The 19,017-nt window shown below is 42.2% G+C and overlaps 1 protein-coding gene across 1 annotated transcript; it reads left to right on the top strand.

Annotated features, from left to right (window-relative positions):
* Positions 1–248: 248 nt before the first annotated feature.
* On the top strand, positions 249–11,559 carry LOC114549079 (titin). Its single transcript, XM_028569229.1, has 10 exons — positions 249–335; positions 1,066–8,320; positions 8,412–8,496; positions 8,635–8,704; positions 8,791–8,899; positions 9,059–9,190; positions 10,228–10,317; positions 10,544–10,687; positions 10,822–11,006; positions 11,110–11,559. Exons 2-10 carry the CDS (start codon positions 1,067–1,069, stop codon positions 11,276–11,278), a joined length of 8,238 nt encoding a protein of 2,745 aa, XP_028425030.1. The 5' UTR covers positions 249–335; position 1,066; the 3' UTR covers positions 11,279–11,559.
* Positions 11,560–19,017: the final 7,458 nt, after the last annotated feature.

The raw sequence follows: 19,017 nt of genomic DNA, 5'->3' as shown, positions 1-19,017 counted from the left end.
AGTTAGAAGAAATAATAAATAGCATAGTTTTTCTTTTAGCAAACATTGAAAACGGGTCCCACAGACCCGAACAAAGATACACTAAATTGTAAATTGTTACATTGCACAAAATATTCCCTGAAAACATGTAAGGGTTGTGATTGCAGAAAAATGGAATATGGGCAACTTTTACTAAACTATTATTAATAATCTAAATCGGTAAACCCAAAACTTCAATCTTGTCTTGAGCGTGCACTGGAGGGCCGGTACGTCACATCCGCCGTTTCCCTCCGGAAGTACAGTTCATTTTTATTCACAGGAAAAAAACAGCTGTTGTTGAAAAAGAAAACATCAAAGTGAGTTTCATTGACGGATGTCTTGGCTTTATCTTTTCGCAGACATTAGTACAGTAAGGACTACTCTCTCCGCTCTCTGCTCTGTCTGTCTGCCTGCTGTTTTTACTGACTTGTTTAGCGAGTCTCGTTTCGCTCATTTGTTGCGAGTTGGCTGCTGCTAGCTTTAGCTCCCATCACTGTGGACTTCCAGCTAGCAACACTAGCTACTGCTAGATAGCTAACTGACCATTTTAACTGTCTGCACAACTCCTGGTGACAACAATCTCTGTCGACTGTCAGGCAATCAGTAAGATTATGTATGTAGATGGGGAATGAGTGAGTAAATGTAAATCGTACATTGTGTGACTCGCTAGCCACCTAGTTTGACGATTTATCACTGTTTATGTTCGACGCTAGCCTTGTTGTTTGTTAGGAAAACCAGGTAACAGTTGATGCATTTTGAAAAGGAACATAGGTCATACTAATATAACACTAGTGTTGAATTTACTTATTGAATATGAACACAAATCATTTTTGCCATGTCGTTTGGAGATATATTCTCTGTTCACTTCATCACATTTCTCTCAGCCTAATCTAAAAGGAAAAGAAAACTGCAGGATGCCTAGACAAAAATAGTTAATCCTAGCATATTTTATTAGTAGTAACTTCAGGGTTAAGTTGGATCTCCTCTGTTGTCCTGGCTTTATCGTGCAAATTGTAAAAATTCTATTTTTGTCACATATTTTGACAGAATGCCAGCGCCAAAGAGAGGATCATCTCCTCATGATTCTCAGCCCAAGATGAGGAAGTTGGATGAGGATGGAGAGGCCCTGCCATCCAAAACTGCACCAGCTACCAATAATAGGTCCCTTAAAACAGGAAATACACCAGAAAAGACAGCAGCCCCACGGACTAAGAAAAAACTTTGTGCTTCAGCAGAAGGGGGAAATAAACCAGCCAAGTCATCCAAACAGAATTCCCCTCCAAAGGATTCCAGCAAAACTATTTCTGACCCACCTGTCAAAAAAGCCAAGCTCCTGAAAGCCACAAGTGCCTCCTGCGGAGAAGCTCCCTCGCAGAAAGTTTACTCCAAAGCTTCCCTGAAGCGAACAGCCTCCACAGAGTCTGAGGATGAGTTGAGTAGTGATAGTAGTAAGACTGACCTCTTCAGAGAGAGGGATGATGGCGACAAGGCCCGCTGCATCAGAAAATATTCTAATCGCGTCAAAGCTAAGCGCAGGGTTGAAGAGTCCACGTCTGACCCACAGGAGACAGGCCAAGGGTCACCATCTGCACTGGGAGACCCTGTTCAGATGGACCACAATTATGGTAGATTTTCAGATTCAAGTCCGGGAGAGGCTAATCAGGATGATAAAAAAGAATCCGCACAGTCTGTCACTGAAGGAGAGACACAAGAAATGTCAGTTAATGCACCACAAGCAGAGTCAAAGGAAAGTGTAGTCCCTATAGGAGGGAGTGCAAAAGCTAGCATTGAGTTTGAGTGTGCAGCTGATGAAAGTAAACCTGAGGAATTTAAAATTTTAGAAAGCCAAAAGCTCATAGATAATGAAGCACTAGTATCATGTAGAGAAATATTAGACTCTGCAACGGCAACAGCTGCAGTGTCGCCTTGCCTCACATCTGAGGCAAGGGAAAAGGAAAAGAAGGACGTTGCCATCAAAAGCCAAAAGGATGTAGATAATGAAAGACTTGCAACATCATCGGAAACACAATATTTTTGCACTGGAGAGGCAAATCCAGGCTGTGAAGGTGAAGTACAGGTAGATGAAAGAACATCTTGTAAAAGTCAGACAGATGTGAGCAGTGAAACTGAAACAAATGAGACCACAGAGACTATTTCTGAGGAGATAAAGCTGGATATGAAATGTAAAAGTAAGGAAGAAGAGATTAAAATGAAGGGAGAGATTGAAGCAGCCAGTGTCTCTGCAGGCTATAGTGATGTAGAAGATAAAGCATTGTCAAACGAAACAAATTCTGCACCCGAAAAGATCCTGGTAGAAGGTAGTAATCCAGAGGGTCAGACTGAGGAAAATCTAACAACAACAACAGAGTCCGTTGGCAATCCAGGGACTCAAACAGACCTCAGTGTCAAAATTCAAGTTACTTTCAAAGAGGAATCAAAATCTGAGGATCGCGTGAGTCATCAAGGGCCAGATGCCATTACCAACTCATGTGACGGTGTGAACAAATTAGTCAGAAAGTCTGAAGAAAGTGAAAGGAAAGGAGTCGAGTTCCTGTCGACTCAGACTATTGCTGGTCCTGGGTCTTTTGCTGAGCTACAACTGAGCCAAGTGGTGATGGACAAGACAACTGACAGCTGTTCTGAAATACTGACACCAGATTGTGAGTCTGTTCCTGAGCAAAATCAAAGCGATGTGCTTTCCGATTGTTTCACAGTCTCAGGGGGTCAGATAGACGTGGACATGCACACTAAGATTACATCAGAGGAGCACTCTGACTTAGCCCCTAAAGAGGATAAACAAAACCACAAAATGAAAGACCACACAACAGAAATACCTGTTAAAGTCAAAGAAGATGCGATGATAAGTGAAGAAAAAGAACAGGAGATGAACTTTGAATGTGCCACTGCACACACTGAGATTTCTAATCAAGCCGCTTCACTGGAAATACAAAGCCAAAAGAACCAGGAACTCAGTGAATGTGCCACAGACATACGTAAAGAATTTAATGAGGATCATGCATTACATTCTAAAATAATGGAAAATGAAGAAAACAAGAACTTTGAACGTACTAATGGACCTGAGAGACAGACTACAACCGCATCAGAAATGTCTAATCCTGCATCTACGGCGGAAGTACAAAGCAAGGCGAGGCCAATAGACGGTGACCTCATCACAGACATGTTTGATAAAGCACAGAAATGTCCAGTTGCAAATTGGCAGAACGCCAAAGATGAAGGCAGGGTTGATGATGAATGTGTTACTGCTGCTGAAAATCAAATACAAGTGGACTTGCAGACGACAACGACATCAGAGGAGATGTCTAACATCGCACCTACTGTGGAAATACAAAGCCAGGACGGCAGTGAACCTACCACAGACATATCTGCTGAACTTCATGAGGATCATAAGGTTGGAAATATGGAAAACAAGGTCAACTTTAAATTGGTTACTGTCCCACAGAGTCCAATAGAAAGGGAAATTCAGGCTACATCAACATCCGAGGTTTCAAATCCAGCCGCTTTGGTCGAAATACAGAAAAGCCAAATAGAAGTGGACATGCAGACGACAACGACATCAGAGGAGATATCTAACATCGCACCTATTTTGGCAATACAAAGCCAGGACGGCAGTGAACCTACCACAGACATATCTGCTGAACTTCATGATGATCATAAGGACCAGGGGAATTTTAAATTGGTTACTGTCCCACAGAGTCCAATAGAAATGGAAATTCAGGCTACATCAACAGTCGAGGTTTCAAATCCAGCCGTTTTGGTCGAAATACAGAAACGCCAAATAGAAGTGGACATGCAGACTACAGCATCAGAGGAAATATTTAACACAGCACCTACGGTGGAAATACAAAGTCAGAAAAGTCTTAATGAAGTGAATGTGGAAACCGCAGCGACATCAGATGAAATATCTACCACAGCACCTACGGTGGAAATACAAAGTCAGAAAAGTCTAAATGAAATGAATGTGGACCTCGCAGCGACATCAGAGGAAATTTCGTACATGGCACCTACAGTGGAAATACAAAGCCAGAAAATTGAAAGTGAAGTGCAAGTGGAGACTGCAGTGACATCAGAGGAAATTTCTAACATGGCACCTACCGTAGACACTCAGGTCCAGAAGAGCCAAGAAATCACTGAACCTGCAACAGACATATCCGAGAATATTGAAGAATGTCTAATGATTCAGACAGGTCAGGAGATATCACTATCGGATGAAATTTCCAACATAGCATCTACAGTGGAAATACAAAGCCAGAAAATTCAAAATGAAGTGAAAGTGGAGACTGCAGTGACATCAGAGGACATTTCTAACATGGCACCTACAGTAGACACTGTGGTCCAGAAGAGCCAAGAAATCATTGAACCTACAACAGACATATCCGAGAAAGTTCAAGAATGTCTAATGATTCAGACTCCTAACAGTAATGGAAATGAAAACAAAGTTATAACAGAATGTGTCAGTGCAACTGAGAGTCAAAGAGAAATGGATTTGCAGACAGCAGCAACACAAGAGGAGACTTCTGATCCAACAACTACAGTAGAAACGCAAACTCGGAGAGGTCAGGAGGTCAGTGAACTCACAACAGACGCTCAACTATTACATTTTTTTGTTGTTGCCAATACTGAGAGTGAAGAAAACAAGGAAAAGGTTATCGCAGAATGTGTGGATGCCACTGTGAATCAAATAGAAATGGATGCGCAAGCAACACCAAAGCCAGAGGAGATTTCTAACCCACCATCTACAGTGGAAATACAAAGTCAGGAGGTCAGTGAACTCAACACAGAAGTTCAAAAAGATCTAGTGACTGCAAGTTGTGAGCGTATGGAAAATGAAGATAGGGGCGCTGCTGAATGTGTTGATGTTCCAGAGGTTCAAATAAATATGGAAACTACTACAACGCCAGAGGAGATTTTTAATGCAGCACCTACAGCAGAACTGCAAAAACAGGCGATGGAGGAAGTCGATGAACCCGCTATGGTCTTATCAATTGAAGCTCACAACCCTCTTCCTATGGCTGAAAGTAAGGATAATGCAAACATGCAGACAGACCCTAGTGCTGCGGTTATCCAAGGGGATATGGATGTAATAAATGGATCGGTAGGGAGGGTAGATTCGGCTTTAGAAGAGGAAACGGGGAGACAAGTGATTAATGAAGTCAAAGACGAGGCTGCAATCATTTCCTCTGATAAGGCTGACCAAACAATCGGTGATATTGAACGACAAGAAGGAGGAACTGAAAGCAATGAAGAAATCGTTTTTGTTTGTGGCCAACCAGATGATGTTGATATTGTAATTCGGGCATCAGAAGAGCAGATTAAGACGGTTAATCAGTCAGAGGTTGAGATTCATGAAAACCAGATAGTGTATGAGCCCATTAGTAGTCCGGAGAGTAATGATGGCAGAGAGATTTCTACAGCATCAGAGAACCACGCTGGTGTGTCTTTCCTGGACATGCAGAACACCCAGCAGATGGAAGGAGATTCATCTACTAATGAAGGAAACGGCTGTAACCAACAACTGGACAAAGAGGGAAACGTTGAGCAACAAATGTGTGTCTCAGACAGCCAAGAAGTTGAAATGGAAGCACAAACTGTCAGAGTGCCAGAGAGTTGTGTCCCTGCACAGTTGGAGCAGAGTAACATGAATGTTGATGGGAAACAAGTTGCAGTGATCAGCTCTAGCGATGACATCAGCATGCCAGATGGCCTGTCAGAAGATGCACCAGAAAGTAGTGAAAGGAATGGGTATCCAGACTGCGTCAGTGCCACGGAGTCTCCTGAACAGGTGCAGGAGGCCACTGGACTTCAGGAGGTTTCAGACGTCACGGTGACCACAACTATGGCCACCACGGAAGTTGACGTACCAGATAGTACATCTGAGGAGTTTTTGATCTTGGAACCAATCCCAGCAGACGAAATTCACTTTGATATTGTCACTCGAGCAGCGGCTGAATCGGGTTTGTCAGGCTCACCTCCAGAGCAGGTGAATCCAGACAGTGCTTTAGAAGGTGACGTGGAAAATGAAAGGATTTTAAATGGTTCTCAACAAACCTTCTTCCCCGAGGCAGAAGTGCCGCAATGTCAAACACCTCATGAGCTCAAAGTGACAAATTCAAGTGAGGTTTTAGATCAGGAGACCAGGCTGGGGAGAGAAATCTCAAATGAGGAAAGTGTTATTCAAGAAGTTATTCAAAATGCTGACCACAGCCAGCAGCCATCATCTGACATGAATGTTAATACCTCAGAGATTGAGATGGCAAACTCTCATGCTCAAGTCACAAATGAAGACTGCAATGCACTGGTAATGGAGAATGCTGAGGCTGATTTGTACCTACAAGAAGTGCAGCTTCTGGAGGATATAGAGATCGGTCGTGAGATCGTGGTAGCCGAGGAAGAGAACGATGAAGATAGTGACATTACAATAATAGAAAAACCTCAGGAAACAGCTGAGGCAGTCCCTCCTAAAGAGTCTGAGAAAAAGGTTAATGAGAAAACAGGAGATGACACTTGTGGGAGCAGCTTGAAGCAAAACAGCACAGCTGAAAAGACTGAAGATGATAAAAAGGCCGAAAAACCCAAGAAACAACAAATGAACACACAGGCCAGAACCAAAGCCCGTCTGGCAGCTCTGGCTGAGCAAAAGGCTGCAGCATCTAAGAGAACAGCAAACAGACAGCAGCTGAACCTCTTAGCTTTGTGTCAGGAGATTGCAGAGGACATAGCTACAGACAGCATGCTGTTGAAGAGGATAGAAGAAGAAAAGCAAGCAGCGGCTGCAGCAGCGGCTGCAGCAGCAACTGTAGCAGCAGCAGCAGCAGCAGCTACGGCAGCCAATAGCGAAGCCAGCAAGAAGGAAAGTCCACCTGTTAACATGCACGGGGCAGACACTGTTAATGTTCCGACTCCTGCTGGACCAGAAGGGAGCTGTGCCCCAGGGACCCCTGCGGAGGAGGCACCTACAGCCCAGCCCTCGGCGGATGATTCAGCTGAGGCTAAGCCTGCTGCAGAGCCTGCCGCAGAGCCTCCAAAGAGGCGTTTCTTCGTCACACAAATTTCAGTGCCACTGAAAGTCCATGAGAAAAAGAAGCTAACTAGGTATCAAAGACTGAGACAGGTTGAACTGCAGAGAGAGAAAATGTCTTGGGCACGTGTGAAGAAACTTAAATCTGACCAAGCAAATCAGATGTTCTCAGACATAGATTGGCAAGTTCCCCTGTCTGCATCCTCTCCATTTTCAGTGAGTCCTGTGACCACTGCTCCTCCACCTGCGGCCAGTCCTCCGAAAACACCTCTCCCATGTCCTGCCTCAACTAGCAAGCCTGCAACACCCAAGGCAGAAGTCCCTAAGGTTGACGCTCCTGAGGCTGAACCCAGTAAGACTGAACCCACTGAAACGGAAACTCCCAAAAGTGAGCCCACAAAACCTGAACCTGCCAAAGCTGAAGCCTCCAAAACTGAGACTCCTAATGCTGGAACCCGTAAATCTACAAGGCAAAGTAAAGCTCAGACTCTTAAAGAAACCCCTGCTCTGGGGCCCGTCCCAAAGGTGACCAGATCAGCAGCCAAGAGGACCCTCCCAGCGGTACCCCCTCCCATGCCCAATGGGCTTAATGGTCAAAAACCGAAGCCTGTTGAGTACAAGCCATACAGACCCAGGCCCAAGTATTCCTTTGATGACTTTGAACTAGATGATGACCCGTTACCAGTAGCTCCAACAAAGCCCAGTCCTCAGTCAAGGCCCACACAGCCGACACGACCCAACGTTCGGTCAAACCCCACAGCTCAATCTAAACCCACAGTTCAGTCAAAACCCACAGTTTCATCACATCTTGCCAACCAGGCAAAGGTCAAAGCTCAGACTACAGCTGCTGGACAGATCTCAGGTCAGTCAAAGCCGACTGCTACAGCTCAGGCAAAGCCTTCCGGTTCCACCACTCCACAGTTAAAGCCTGCGGTCGCGACAGCAGCCCAGTCAAGGGCCACGGCTGCTGCCGCGGATTCTTTGAAACGTGTTCCGCCAGTTCAAGCTCAATTAAAGTCTCCTGTTTTGACGACACCTCAGTCAAAAGCTGTTTCAGCTCCAGGTCAGTCCAAGCCGGCTGCTTCTGTTTCTCCTCCGTTAAAGCCTGCTGGTAGTGGAGCTCCAGCTCAGCTCCAGCAGTCAACAGCATCTCAGGCTGCAGGTTCAACCACGTCTGAGACAAAGCCTGCTGCTCCAAAGGCCGACGTTGGTTCAGTGCCTCAGAAAACCCCAAATCCACCGTCATCACAAGATGACAAATGCAAGGTAACTCAAAACTAAATCCTGCCAAAATCTGCATCACAAACAGCATTTTTGAATAAAGATGTTACTCATCCCCTGTCTCTTTCCTACGTAGGATACAGCTGATCCCACCTCTTTCCTGCCCTCTGAAGACTCGAAAGTGTCTGATGACACACAGAAGAGTGAAGTAAAGCCTGCAGGTATGCATTTATTTCACAGTTGGCATGATTTATTTAAACGTCTGTCATCTTGTTGTCACTTAAAGCTGAAAGAATTGAGTTCATGTTTTTGATTTCCAAAATTGTACTGGTGTATAATGATCTTACCTTTTCTTACAGTCAGTGGTGTTGATCCTACTCCGGAGAATAAGACCGAGACAGCCGAGAAGGCAACGGAAAAACCTCAAGAGTAAGACGTTTCTCTCAAATAATTTGACATGTTTTTCCTCGTAGCTACAGGAATCTGAAGTAATGTGATGTGTGTATGTGTCACAGCGGAGCAGCGGAGCCACAGGATGACAGGACTCCTCTCTCTGATGCTTGTCTGCAAAAAGAAGTGAAGAAACTAAAGGAGGCTGACAAAGATGGCACCCAAACCATTATTGTGAGCATCTGTCTGTCATTATTATACATTGTTTAGCAAGTAGACTTTAATCTAGAGGTCAGGAATTACAGGTTAAGGCCTTTGAACAGAAATTCTCGTATATGTTTGCAGGATGTATTTAGATGTGAGGAGTGATCTCTTGTTTTCTTTGTCTCGTAGGATGCAGGACAGAAGCATTTTGGAGCAGTGGCCTGCAGCGTGTGTGGGATGCTCTACTCTGCTGCCAACCCTGAAGATGAATCTCAACATTTACTCTTCCACAACCAGTTCATCAGCGCTGTCAAATATGTGGTGAGAAGAAGTTTCCGTAAATTGCTTGTCTTATTTGTCTTACCTACTGTCTCAAAATATTGACTCATCAGGGCATTTTTCTAAAAAACAAATACACTGAGGGAGCATCACACCGAGCATGTGTTGAGTAGTTTATTTGAATTTACCAAATAAATCATTACAGGAAGCGACTGTAAGTATGTGGCATATACTGCAGCTGTTAGTGTGTGTGAGATGCCTCCTCAATATTGGCTATGGAGCACACATTTGTTCTGACTCTCAACACCATTAACAACAGAGCGTTGTGCAATAAAAATTAAGTGTGATCGCATCTTGAGTGTATAAAACATTACTCACGCTGACTTATTTGATTTCAAAAAGGGCCACTCAGTATTGTAATAGCTGATATTTTTCATGTTTAATACAATTAGTCACTTTTTTGTCATTTTCTTTAAATAACTAGTAAAATTATGCCGTTAGAAAACAGTGTCGTCAAATATATCTAATAATAATAATCACACTTAAATAGATTATATGACCAAATTAAGGAAACAAAAGTAGAACCATATGAAGTAAAGTTGATGAAGAACAGTATGCATATTTGCAATATTTGTAGCACATAGGAAGCTACTGTATATAGCAAATGAAGAACATTGAACACATGAACAACCATTACCAAACAGTCCAGGCACATAGGAATTCTTGTGCAGGCTCTTTGAGTCAAGTAAAAAGAGTTAAGGGCAAAGAAAAGCACACCGACTAAAATGGATAATAAAAGATTATACAAGGTAAATAAAATAAAATAAGACAAAAAAAACTTACACACCATACAAAAGAGTGCAAAAAATATAATAAATTATGAAAACTGTAACTGGAGTATGAGTACTACTGTAAACCAGGAGTACTATAATAATAATAATAATAATAATAATAATAATAATAATAATAAGAGGATGCTTTTTGTTGGGAAATGAATGCCTCATTAGGACAATAAAAACATTGCTTTAGGGTTTCTTTTACATAAATTCCCTTTTTTTTTTTTTTTCTCATTTATTCAGGGATGGAAAAAAGAGAGGATACTGGGAGAGTATCCTGACGGCAAGATCATTCTTGTCCTGCCAGATGATCCCAAATATGCTCTGAAGAAGGTACAGTATGTTTAGAGGAACTAACTTTTGCCATCAAAGGATTATGTAACACTAGTGTGTATCACTGATGAGGACAGCCCCGCTAAAGCAAAAGCATTGTTTTGGAAGTGGAAATGTAAACTAGAACGCAAGGTTCTTGTTTTTTGTTCCTTATTTGCTGTATGGTTGGAAGCCTTTTTCAGCACCAACACCAGCATATGATTTCCGTCAACCGTTTGTTCGTCAGGTCGAGGAGATCAGGGAGATGGTGGACAATGACCTCGGCTTCCAGCAGGTGGAGACCAAGTGTCCCTCTCAGACCAAGACTTTCCTCTTCATCTCCAATGACAAGAAAGTGGGAGGATGCCTTATAGCAGAGCACATACAAGAGGTAAGAGAACGCAATCTCGTATGTGACAAGAAATGTGTCTGCACATGTTTGATGCACGTTTACTGTGTAAAAGCAAAACTTGAACAACCGACTGCATTAGTTTGAAATATACTGAGCCTTGTGAATGCTTACAGGGATACAGGGTGATTGAGGAGCCAGTACCGGAGGGTTCAGAGGGAGAAAAGGTGATGTTTGAACGTCAGAGAGCTTGGTGCTGCTCCACCACACCGGAACCGGCCATCTGCGGCATCAGCCGCATCTGGGTTGTCAACATGATGAGACGCCGCGGCATCGCCTCACGCATGCTCGAGTGCCTCCGGTCAGTGCGTTTTAGAAAGCCGTCCAGATCTGATGTTCTATCACGTCAAAATAAATGGACATCATTGAAACGTGTTGATGATGTTTTTGTTTTTCTTGCACAGGAACAACTTCATATACGGTTCGTACCTGAGCAAAGATGAGATCGCTTTCTCCGACCCCACACCCGACGGAAAACTCTTTGCCACACACTATTTTAGCACTTCTCAGTTTTTGGTTTATAACTTTGTGAGTGGAACAAGCTCGTCTCAGCCCAACGCCGATGCAGTATGACAGTATGTCTTCGGGAAAGGTAACCATGGATTTAACGGAGACGCCCACTGACCAACGGGACACACCATCACTAACCACTAAACAGTGTCTGATGCAGAATCTGTATTTGCATAACCATTTAAAAAAAAAAAAAACTAAAAAAAAACTAAAACTGTAAATGACTCCATGGAGAGGACACACATTGGTTTAAATCTCAGGATGAAAACAACAAGGTGTTGTTGACATTTTTTTATTAATTCACCCCCTTAATTCCTCCCCGAAAAGTATTTTGAAAAAAAAAAGTATTTTCTTTATACATTTTTTTAAGTAAACAATTGGTTTTATTAGAAGTATAGAGTTTACATGGATGACCTGAGAGCAATAGAAAACAAGGAGCATTTCATTGGAGAAGCATAAGGTCGACCGGCTGCATTAAATAAAATGGTTATTTTAGAGTTTTGTTCTCATTCAGTTTGAATGTTTTTTTACTTACATTATGTAGTAAACTACAGTATGTGTACATTGAGGGTTTTCTCATGTCAATCTTTTAACAGGTAAAAGTGATTCCGCCATCGTCTTCAAGTTTTGTTTTAAGCTTAAAGGTCACGAGTCACGACTGCATGATTTCTGTTGGGCGGTTGCAGTTGTCGTTTTTCCACATCAGTCCCCGTGATTTCACTGTCACGTTTATTTGTAACATTTCAAACTTCTCACCCTAACCCGGTGATTTAATCGGACGGACTCATTTCAACAACCTGGTTAAGGAGATGTGGGTTAGAGAACTGTAGCTTGGGCATTAATTGTGTGCTCTACGTTTCTTAGATCACCTTGCCTGAAAACGTTTAGTTTTCCAAGCTGAGCCATACACTGTACACAATTTAGCAGGGCATTGTAGCCTATACTGTATGGGTGACGTATTTTAATTTCACAGAGGCTGTCTATTGCTTTGTTTGTGCCTGAATGAATAATGTGGGACTAACTATTTCAATTTATTTTCGTTTTCTTAGCCATACTTTATGGCTTTTAATTGAGTTAGTGTAGAGTATCATCCTCCTATTCTTTAGTAACAAAAAATTAAAATGTATATCAAATTATCATGTAGAGTTATGCATACTATAACAACATTTATAATGGATGAGCAAGGTCTTTTGGCTCAGATGTTAAATGGTATTACAGAGTGATGGTAAATGGCATCCAGGTTCAGCCTTTATGATCGCCAACAGGAACGTTTGCTCAGCGATCAACACGAGGGGTTGAGATGAACCTCCGCCTCTCTCAACACAGATTTACAGTATCATTGTACTCCATCCCTTATTTTCTTCTTCTTTCTTGTTCAAGCAGTTGCTTTTAGAAAGATGTGTCGTGTAAGAAAAAGAAATTTGATTTATACGAGGCTGTTATGTAAATATTTATTTAAATAATAAACGATTTAAAACAGTTTCGCTGGCTCGGTTTTCTTTTCTTTTTTTTTTTTTTTTTTTGCTGGCTTTTCTTCCTGGAAGACACAACAGGTGAGTGTGTGATTATTTGCTCTCAGAGCTTTTACCTTTCTACAAAAGGTAAACTGCTACTGACCCTCTAGATGTTGTATTATTGGTCACTAATGCCATCTAGTGGATATTTCTAAACATTTGTGTGTTAAGTGACATTTAAAAGATTTTACTTTGCATTATTTTGATGTAAAATTATCTCCAGAATGTTATTGTTATTTATTAATGGTGTGTGTGTATATATATATATACACACGCACACGCGTTTGACATAAGTTTCAAATGGCGGAATTGTCATGTTTTTTTCTTTGTAGTTGCAGATGTAAACACTCCCCTCTTAGTGCATTCCTCAACACTCCTGTCACAACACGGACCAGCTCGATGGTAGCTTCTGAGAAACAAAACAGCCTAAGAACAACATGGATACTTCCTCAGGCAGAGAGTGAGAAAACAGCTCCTCCTCAGAGATCTGATACTAATCAGCAGGAGAAAACAACCAAGCTGAGCTTCCTAAGGTATCTTTAACACAACGGTCACCTCGGCCTGTTGACTTTCACTAACACTAGGGTCGTCTCGATCACCTGATCTTTCCCTGTGAGACTGTATGGACATTATGTTTAATCCAATCCAGAATCCGTGGAGATTTAACTGGATTTAGTCTGTAAAAAACTCATCGCAAAGTAAAAGAGAATCCCCGGCACACACCTGAAGGGAATCACACACACACACACACAGACAACACAGCAAAACAAGGCACGTAACAACCCAACATTTGAAAATACACACTTTTATTCTTACACGTCAATTTAAAGACATAAAATTGTCACAGCTGCCACATTGAAACCGTAAAACCACCTATCCTAATTATGAAGGTCAAGTTATCGTACATCTGCATTAAGCTATGGTTACTTAGTGAAAATCAATGAGGTCTTATTTACACTTTAGACAACCAATACGACATTAAATCAAGCATCAGACTGAGTATTTACTGACAACTTCGACCATTTTCACACCTGAACGTTATCCCAGACCTGAGCTGCGACCACAAACTGGTCCGTTTATTCAGTGCAGTGGGGATTGGCCTTGTTGCATGACATCTGCGGGGACGTGGGATCTGTTTTAAGAGTTTTAAAACAAGATTACAGTAATGCTCCGGGTACTTGATCTGTTGACAGGCAACCTATAAAAAGAAAAGAGCTGCTCTGGAGTGTGCATGGCAAGTACACAATCACAATGTTAGGAGAGAAAAAAAATTCACTTCTACTTTAAACATGGATAAACTGACAAATTGATCACAAGCTCTTAACATACATGGTAAAGTATGAAGGTTGAATAAACATGAATCCATTGGCTTGTAACACATTCGACATTTGGCTCAAATGAGTTGACATGATAGTGTATTATGCCAAGGCTATGGCAACATCAAAATGTAGGCACCAAAGACAATATATTATGCTGTAGCCCAACAATGTACACATATGTAGACAGAAAAGTCTTTAGTGTTGTTTTTGTGGTTGTATTTAAAAAAGATAAAATGTCCTTACAGGATGGGACAATTCTGACCACAAAAATTGTAAAGTATGTCCAACATATCAGGCTCCGGGATCCTGCGCACAACACCCTGACCTTTCCCAGGCTGCACAACTACCACCTCACAATCAGGTGGAGGCTCTATCAGCGGGTGCACTTTGTTATCCATCATCTTAAAGTCCATAACACCGACACGGGGCAGTGTGCTGTTCCTCTCTGCCTGCATTTTAGTGTCCTCTGAATAGTTTTTTGTATCTATGATACTGTCATAATTAGCGCTGCTCTTGCTAACGGTGCTCAGGTCATCCTGGCATGCATATGAGTCACTAGAATGGGGCAAAGAAAAGTAGGTGCACTTCCTTGAAAAAGACGACTTCTTGTCTTCCAGTTCAGACTTTGTGCTGAAAAGGGAATATGTGTTCTCTTCTGTATCCTCACACATTCTTTCGCCTTGAGGAGAGTTGGAGTTTTTGTTTATTCCAACCGGGTCTGAAACAGACTTTCTGATCGGTGTGTTTTCTCTAAGGAGCCATTGTTCATTATTAATAGGGACACTTTCTTCAGGCCGGACTTGTACATTAAAAGCAACATGTGTTGCTTCACTTAAGTTGTCTAGTGCATTAGAGGAATTGAAGTAAGTCAGCTCAGACATTGCTTTGGACTGGGCTGTATGGAAGTGAGAGAAAATGCTTGAATGTTCTTTCTTTTTCTGTTTTGGTGCAGATGGGGGCCTTTCACTTGCTTCCTCATCAGGTTTAGCTTCTTTCTTGCCATAAAGCCTTTCAATTGTTCTTCTCACAAAGCCTTTAGTGATCGATTTCCGTGCTGAATCATCTTCGCTGCTAGACAGCTCACTTGAAGTCAGAGACTGATACCCGCCACTAGCTGAGGTCTCTGCTCGTAACTCGGACTGCTCCGATGTCTTCTGGCTAGGGAAACGTCCAGGTCCGTGTGGGATATCCGTGGCACTCTTTGCCAGGAACATTTGCCTGATGGATCTGACCCTGTTGCTTTCAGGCTCTGTTGTTATAACGCCACAGGAATCGTAGCTAAAAGATAATGACGACTGAGGAGCTGATCGGGTGCATGGAGCCGACTGAGATGGGGGCGATTCAGAGGGTGAATACTCAATGTCCGACTCAAGAGGGTTTTTTTTTTGTGAGCAAGGTCTTGTGGCACAACTTTCTGTTGTCTTTTGGGCATTGGCAACCTGTTTTTCCAGAAGAATTACTCTCTCTGCGACAGATTGGGATATTATTGTGTCAGATTGATGCTTGAGTTTTTCCACGGCCTTTTCACGTTTTGTATTTTTTGACTGTCTTGCCAATGCAGGAACTTCCTGGTCTTCTGTTAAGCTCTTTTTTGTATATCTGTCCATATTGACATATTCCTCTACTGAGCTGGACTCTTTTTTACCGTAGCTTAATTCTTCTTCATGCGAGCTGTTGGTCTGTTCATCTTCGACCTTTGGTTGCTCTACCTCTACATGTTCTTCACAGCCGCTGTGCTCATTCCCACTATCCTCATCTGCATTAAATCCATAACTCTTTGTTAAACTGTCAGACTTTATCAAACTGCTATTGTCTTTTTTTGTATATAAAACCTGATTTAAGTCTTCATTATCTAAGCTGACCTTGTTTTCCTCTGTCTCTTCTATCAAATACATAAAGTCTTTACATGTATTTGTTTGTTCCCTGTGATCCAAAAGATCATCAAGGTGTTCTTCCTCCTTTACCTCATTGCCAGACAAACTTACCTCAGTAAAAACCTGTAGCTCTTTACATTCAACCTCAGGCTGCTTATCCCCTGAGGATGGCTCATCCACATCTGAGTTACATGTGCTTTCATCATTACCAACATTCTGTCCTATAGAGCCTGCTTGACATTCAACCTCAGGCTGCTCTTCCTCTGAAGATGGCTCATCCACATTTAAGTTAGATGTGCTTTCATCAACACTGACTTTCGGTCCTATAGAGCCTGCTTGACATTCAACCTCAGGCTGCTCTTCCTCTGAAGATGGGTCCTCTACATCTGAGTTACTTGTGCTTTCATCAACACTAACATTCGGTCCTATAGAGCCTGCTTGACATTCAACCTCAAGCTGCTCTTCCTCCGAAGATGGCTCCTCTACATCTGAGTTACTTGTGCTTTCATCAACACTGACATTCGGTACTATAGAGCCTGCTTGACATTCAACCTCTGACATCTTGTTTTGACTATCTGGGATTGATATTCTTTCCTTACCTCTTACATTCCCTTCTACATAGTAATCTGAGCTTGGTTGCTTCTCCCCTTCCTCTTCAGAGTGACTTTCATAGTTGGACAAGTCATCACTAGCCTTGCTCTCCTGTTGTATCTCCTCACATTTAACGTCTGATCCCTCTTCTGAAATATGTTGCTCACCTGCTTTTGAGCTGGATACACTTTGCTTACAGCTCACATTTGGCTCTAAATCTTTAATGGCACTTAACATGTTCTGCCCCTTATCACGTGAACCTGACTTGTCATCATGGGTAAGCTCGTTCTCAGGCATACTCTCTTCACTGTGCATCCGCAGCTGATTACCTCCCATGTCTCTGTCCTCTACCTCAGAGATACGGCTGTCTTGTTCAAAACAGTTCTTGCTGCTTAGTACTCCATTCATTTTAGCCTTTTCTTGCTCTTCATTGTGGCCTTGCTGCTCATTATCTTTTGCAAAAATCACTGAGCTGTAAAGCTGCCTTGCTTCAGGTATCGGTTTATCAATAGGTTCAGTTGGTGGACATTTGGCCACACCATTCTGCCCATATAGGCTGTCTTTAGTTATACTACCCATGCTGGGTTGTTTTGGCTGGTTAATGTCTGTGAATTTTTTAATGATGGCGCTCACATCAACATTAGCTTTCTCATCTTGAGTAACATCCCTGACATTAACAGCATCTTTTGTGGAGAAATCGGATATATTACTGTTATCTTTTGGTTTCACTTTTTCAAGCTTTTCTTCGTCATCACTGTCACTTTTGACACCCATTGAAAGAGAGGTCAATTCCTCCTTGAGCTTCTCAGGTATGTAAAGATGATCCACAATCTCATCAATGACATTTTCATCAATGTCACAGTCCTTTTCAGGACTGGCCTCGGTCACACATTCTTGCTCTGGATTATTTGGTGTTGAGCCGCGACTCTTGCATTTGTTGCTGAGATCCTGAAAGCCCTTCCAACTTTGCAGGAGCTGCTTCGAAGCTGACTGCTGTAAACTGGACAAACTAACTCTTAACTCGTGGGAATCCTCAATGCTGGCAATTTCTCTGAGAGAATCAATCATTTTTAAAGCCTCTGCACAGCTGACATTGTTTGCATTCAGCTCATCCATATTTAGGTTAGTTAGACCTTCCTTTAGGGTCATGACAGACAAGAAAGCAAGAAGAGCTGTAGTTGATGAGCCAAACGTAGAGGCCACATGAGAGGAGAAGTCAGGCAGGCTGTTGGACTTTTCCAGACATGATGGCCGTTTGTTCTGTGTGATTTGTCTAATTGACTTTATTGAGTAGCAAATTTTCTCAAGCACAGGTTTTATGTTTGGCTGATTTGCGATGTTTAAAGGCTGTGGCATTATTTGTGTTATGGATTTCTCTTGATCTGCTGGTATAAGGTCATCTGTCACTTTATTGTCATCACACTTATTAGCTTTCAATGGCATTTGAGTTTTACAATTTAGTGTTTTGTCCAGTTCAGCTGTTGATTTTATTGACTGTGGTGTTTGGTGATGCTTTCTTTGGGATGATGTTTTCTTATTTGTGGGCTCTGATGCATTGTCTGAGGAGAGATTTCTGGAGAGCAACTTTCCACTTGACTGGTGTCTGACAGGTGGTGACCCCATGTCCAGAGACTGAGAATATGGAGACAGTCTCTTTCGTAATTTAGATTTATAAAGCTTTCTTTCAGCGGAAGGGCTAGCATTTGGTGTTGCATCTCTTTGGATTCCAATATTTGGTGACTTAGTTTTATCCGGTAGGAGTTTATTTAATGATGATAACTTTGGAGAGTTGTGAGAAATTTCCAAAGAGAATTTCTTGGTTTGGGATTTTCTCTCTGGGGATGGACTGCTCATATGTTTTTTCACCAAGAGTTTAGGAGATTCTTCTTTTTGAGTTAAAAATGGTGTTATATCCATTTCTGTCTCTCTAAATGAAAGATCACTTGGTGTTGGAGCCTCGCTTGATGAAATACTGACTGGTGGTATTCTCTCTTCAGTTGTTAAACTGGTAGCAGAAGTACAACATGACGGACTACTTTTCAAATTGAAGATGCCGTTTGATTGCTGGGTCTCTTCTGGTGGGATTTCACTCGGCCATTGTGTCCCTGTTGAACAGATGCCGTTTGGCAGCACATTATCACCCACTATGTTGACAGGAGTAGATGATGTGCTTGTCTCTGAAGTGGCATAACTACATAAAGTATATTTATCCAGGCAAGCCTTTCTGAGAGACATTTTCCTGTCAAACGATATATTACTGACCAAAGGGGCCCTTTTAATGGATGGAGCTCTTGGTAATGTTGCTTCCCTCTGCGTGGAAGGAATGTCAGTCTGAATTGATGTTGTCAATTCCATTCTGTGGTCGGTAGGTGATATGGCCTTGTCAGATGTAGGGCTGATGGATAATGGATTATTATCTGATGTTTGACTGCTAACAGATGAGAGCCTGTATAATGGGCTGCTGGCCACTGAGAATGCATCCATCCATTCAGTGTTTGACAGCT

This window comes from Perca flavescens, chromosome 22 (genome assembly GCF_004354835.1).
Source record: "Perca flavescens isolate YP-PL-M2 chromosome 22, PFLA_1.0, whole genome shotgun sequence".
Taxonomy (NCBI): Eukaryota; Metazoa; Chordata; class Actinopteri; order Perciformes; family Percidae; genus Perca; species Perca flavescens.
The sequence above is the reverse complement of the archived record's forward strand: the minus strand, read 5'-3'. Positions and strand labels throughout refer to the sequence as shown.

Excerpts from the sequence above, each read along its gene's own strand:
- LOC114549079 (XM_028569229.1), top strand. The coding sequence starts at position 1,067 with ATGCCAGCGCCAAAGAGAGGATCATCTCCTCATGATTCTCAGCCCAAG. Across the intron at positions 10,318-10,543 it reads CCAAATATGCTCTGAAGAAG|GTCGAGGAGATCAGGGAGAT; the intron begins GTACAGTATGTT and ends TTTGTTCGTCAG. Across the intron at positions 11,007-11,109 it reads CGCATGCTCGAGTGCCTCCG|GAACAACTTCATATACGGTT; the intron begins GTCAGTGCGTTT and ends TTTCTTGCACAG.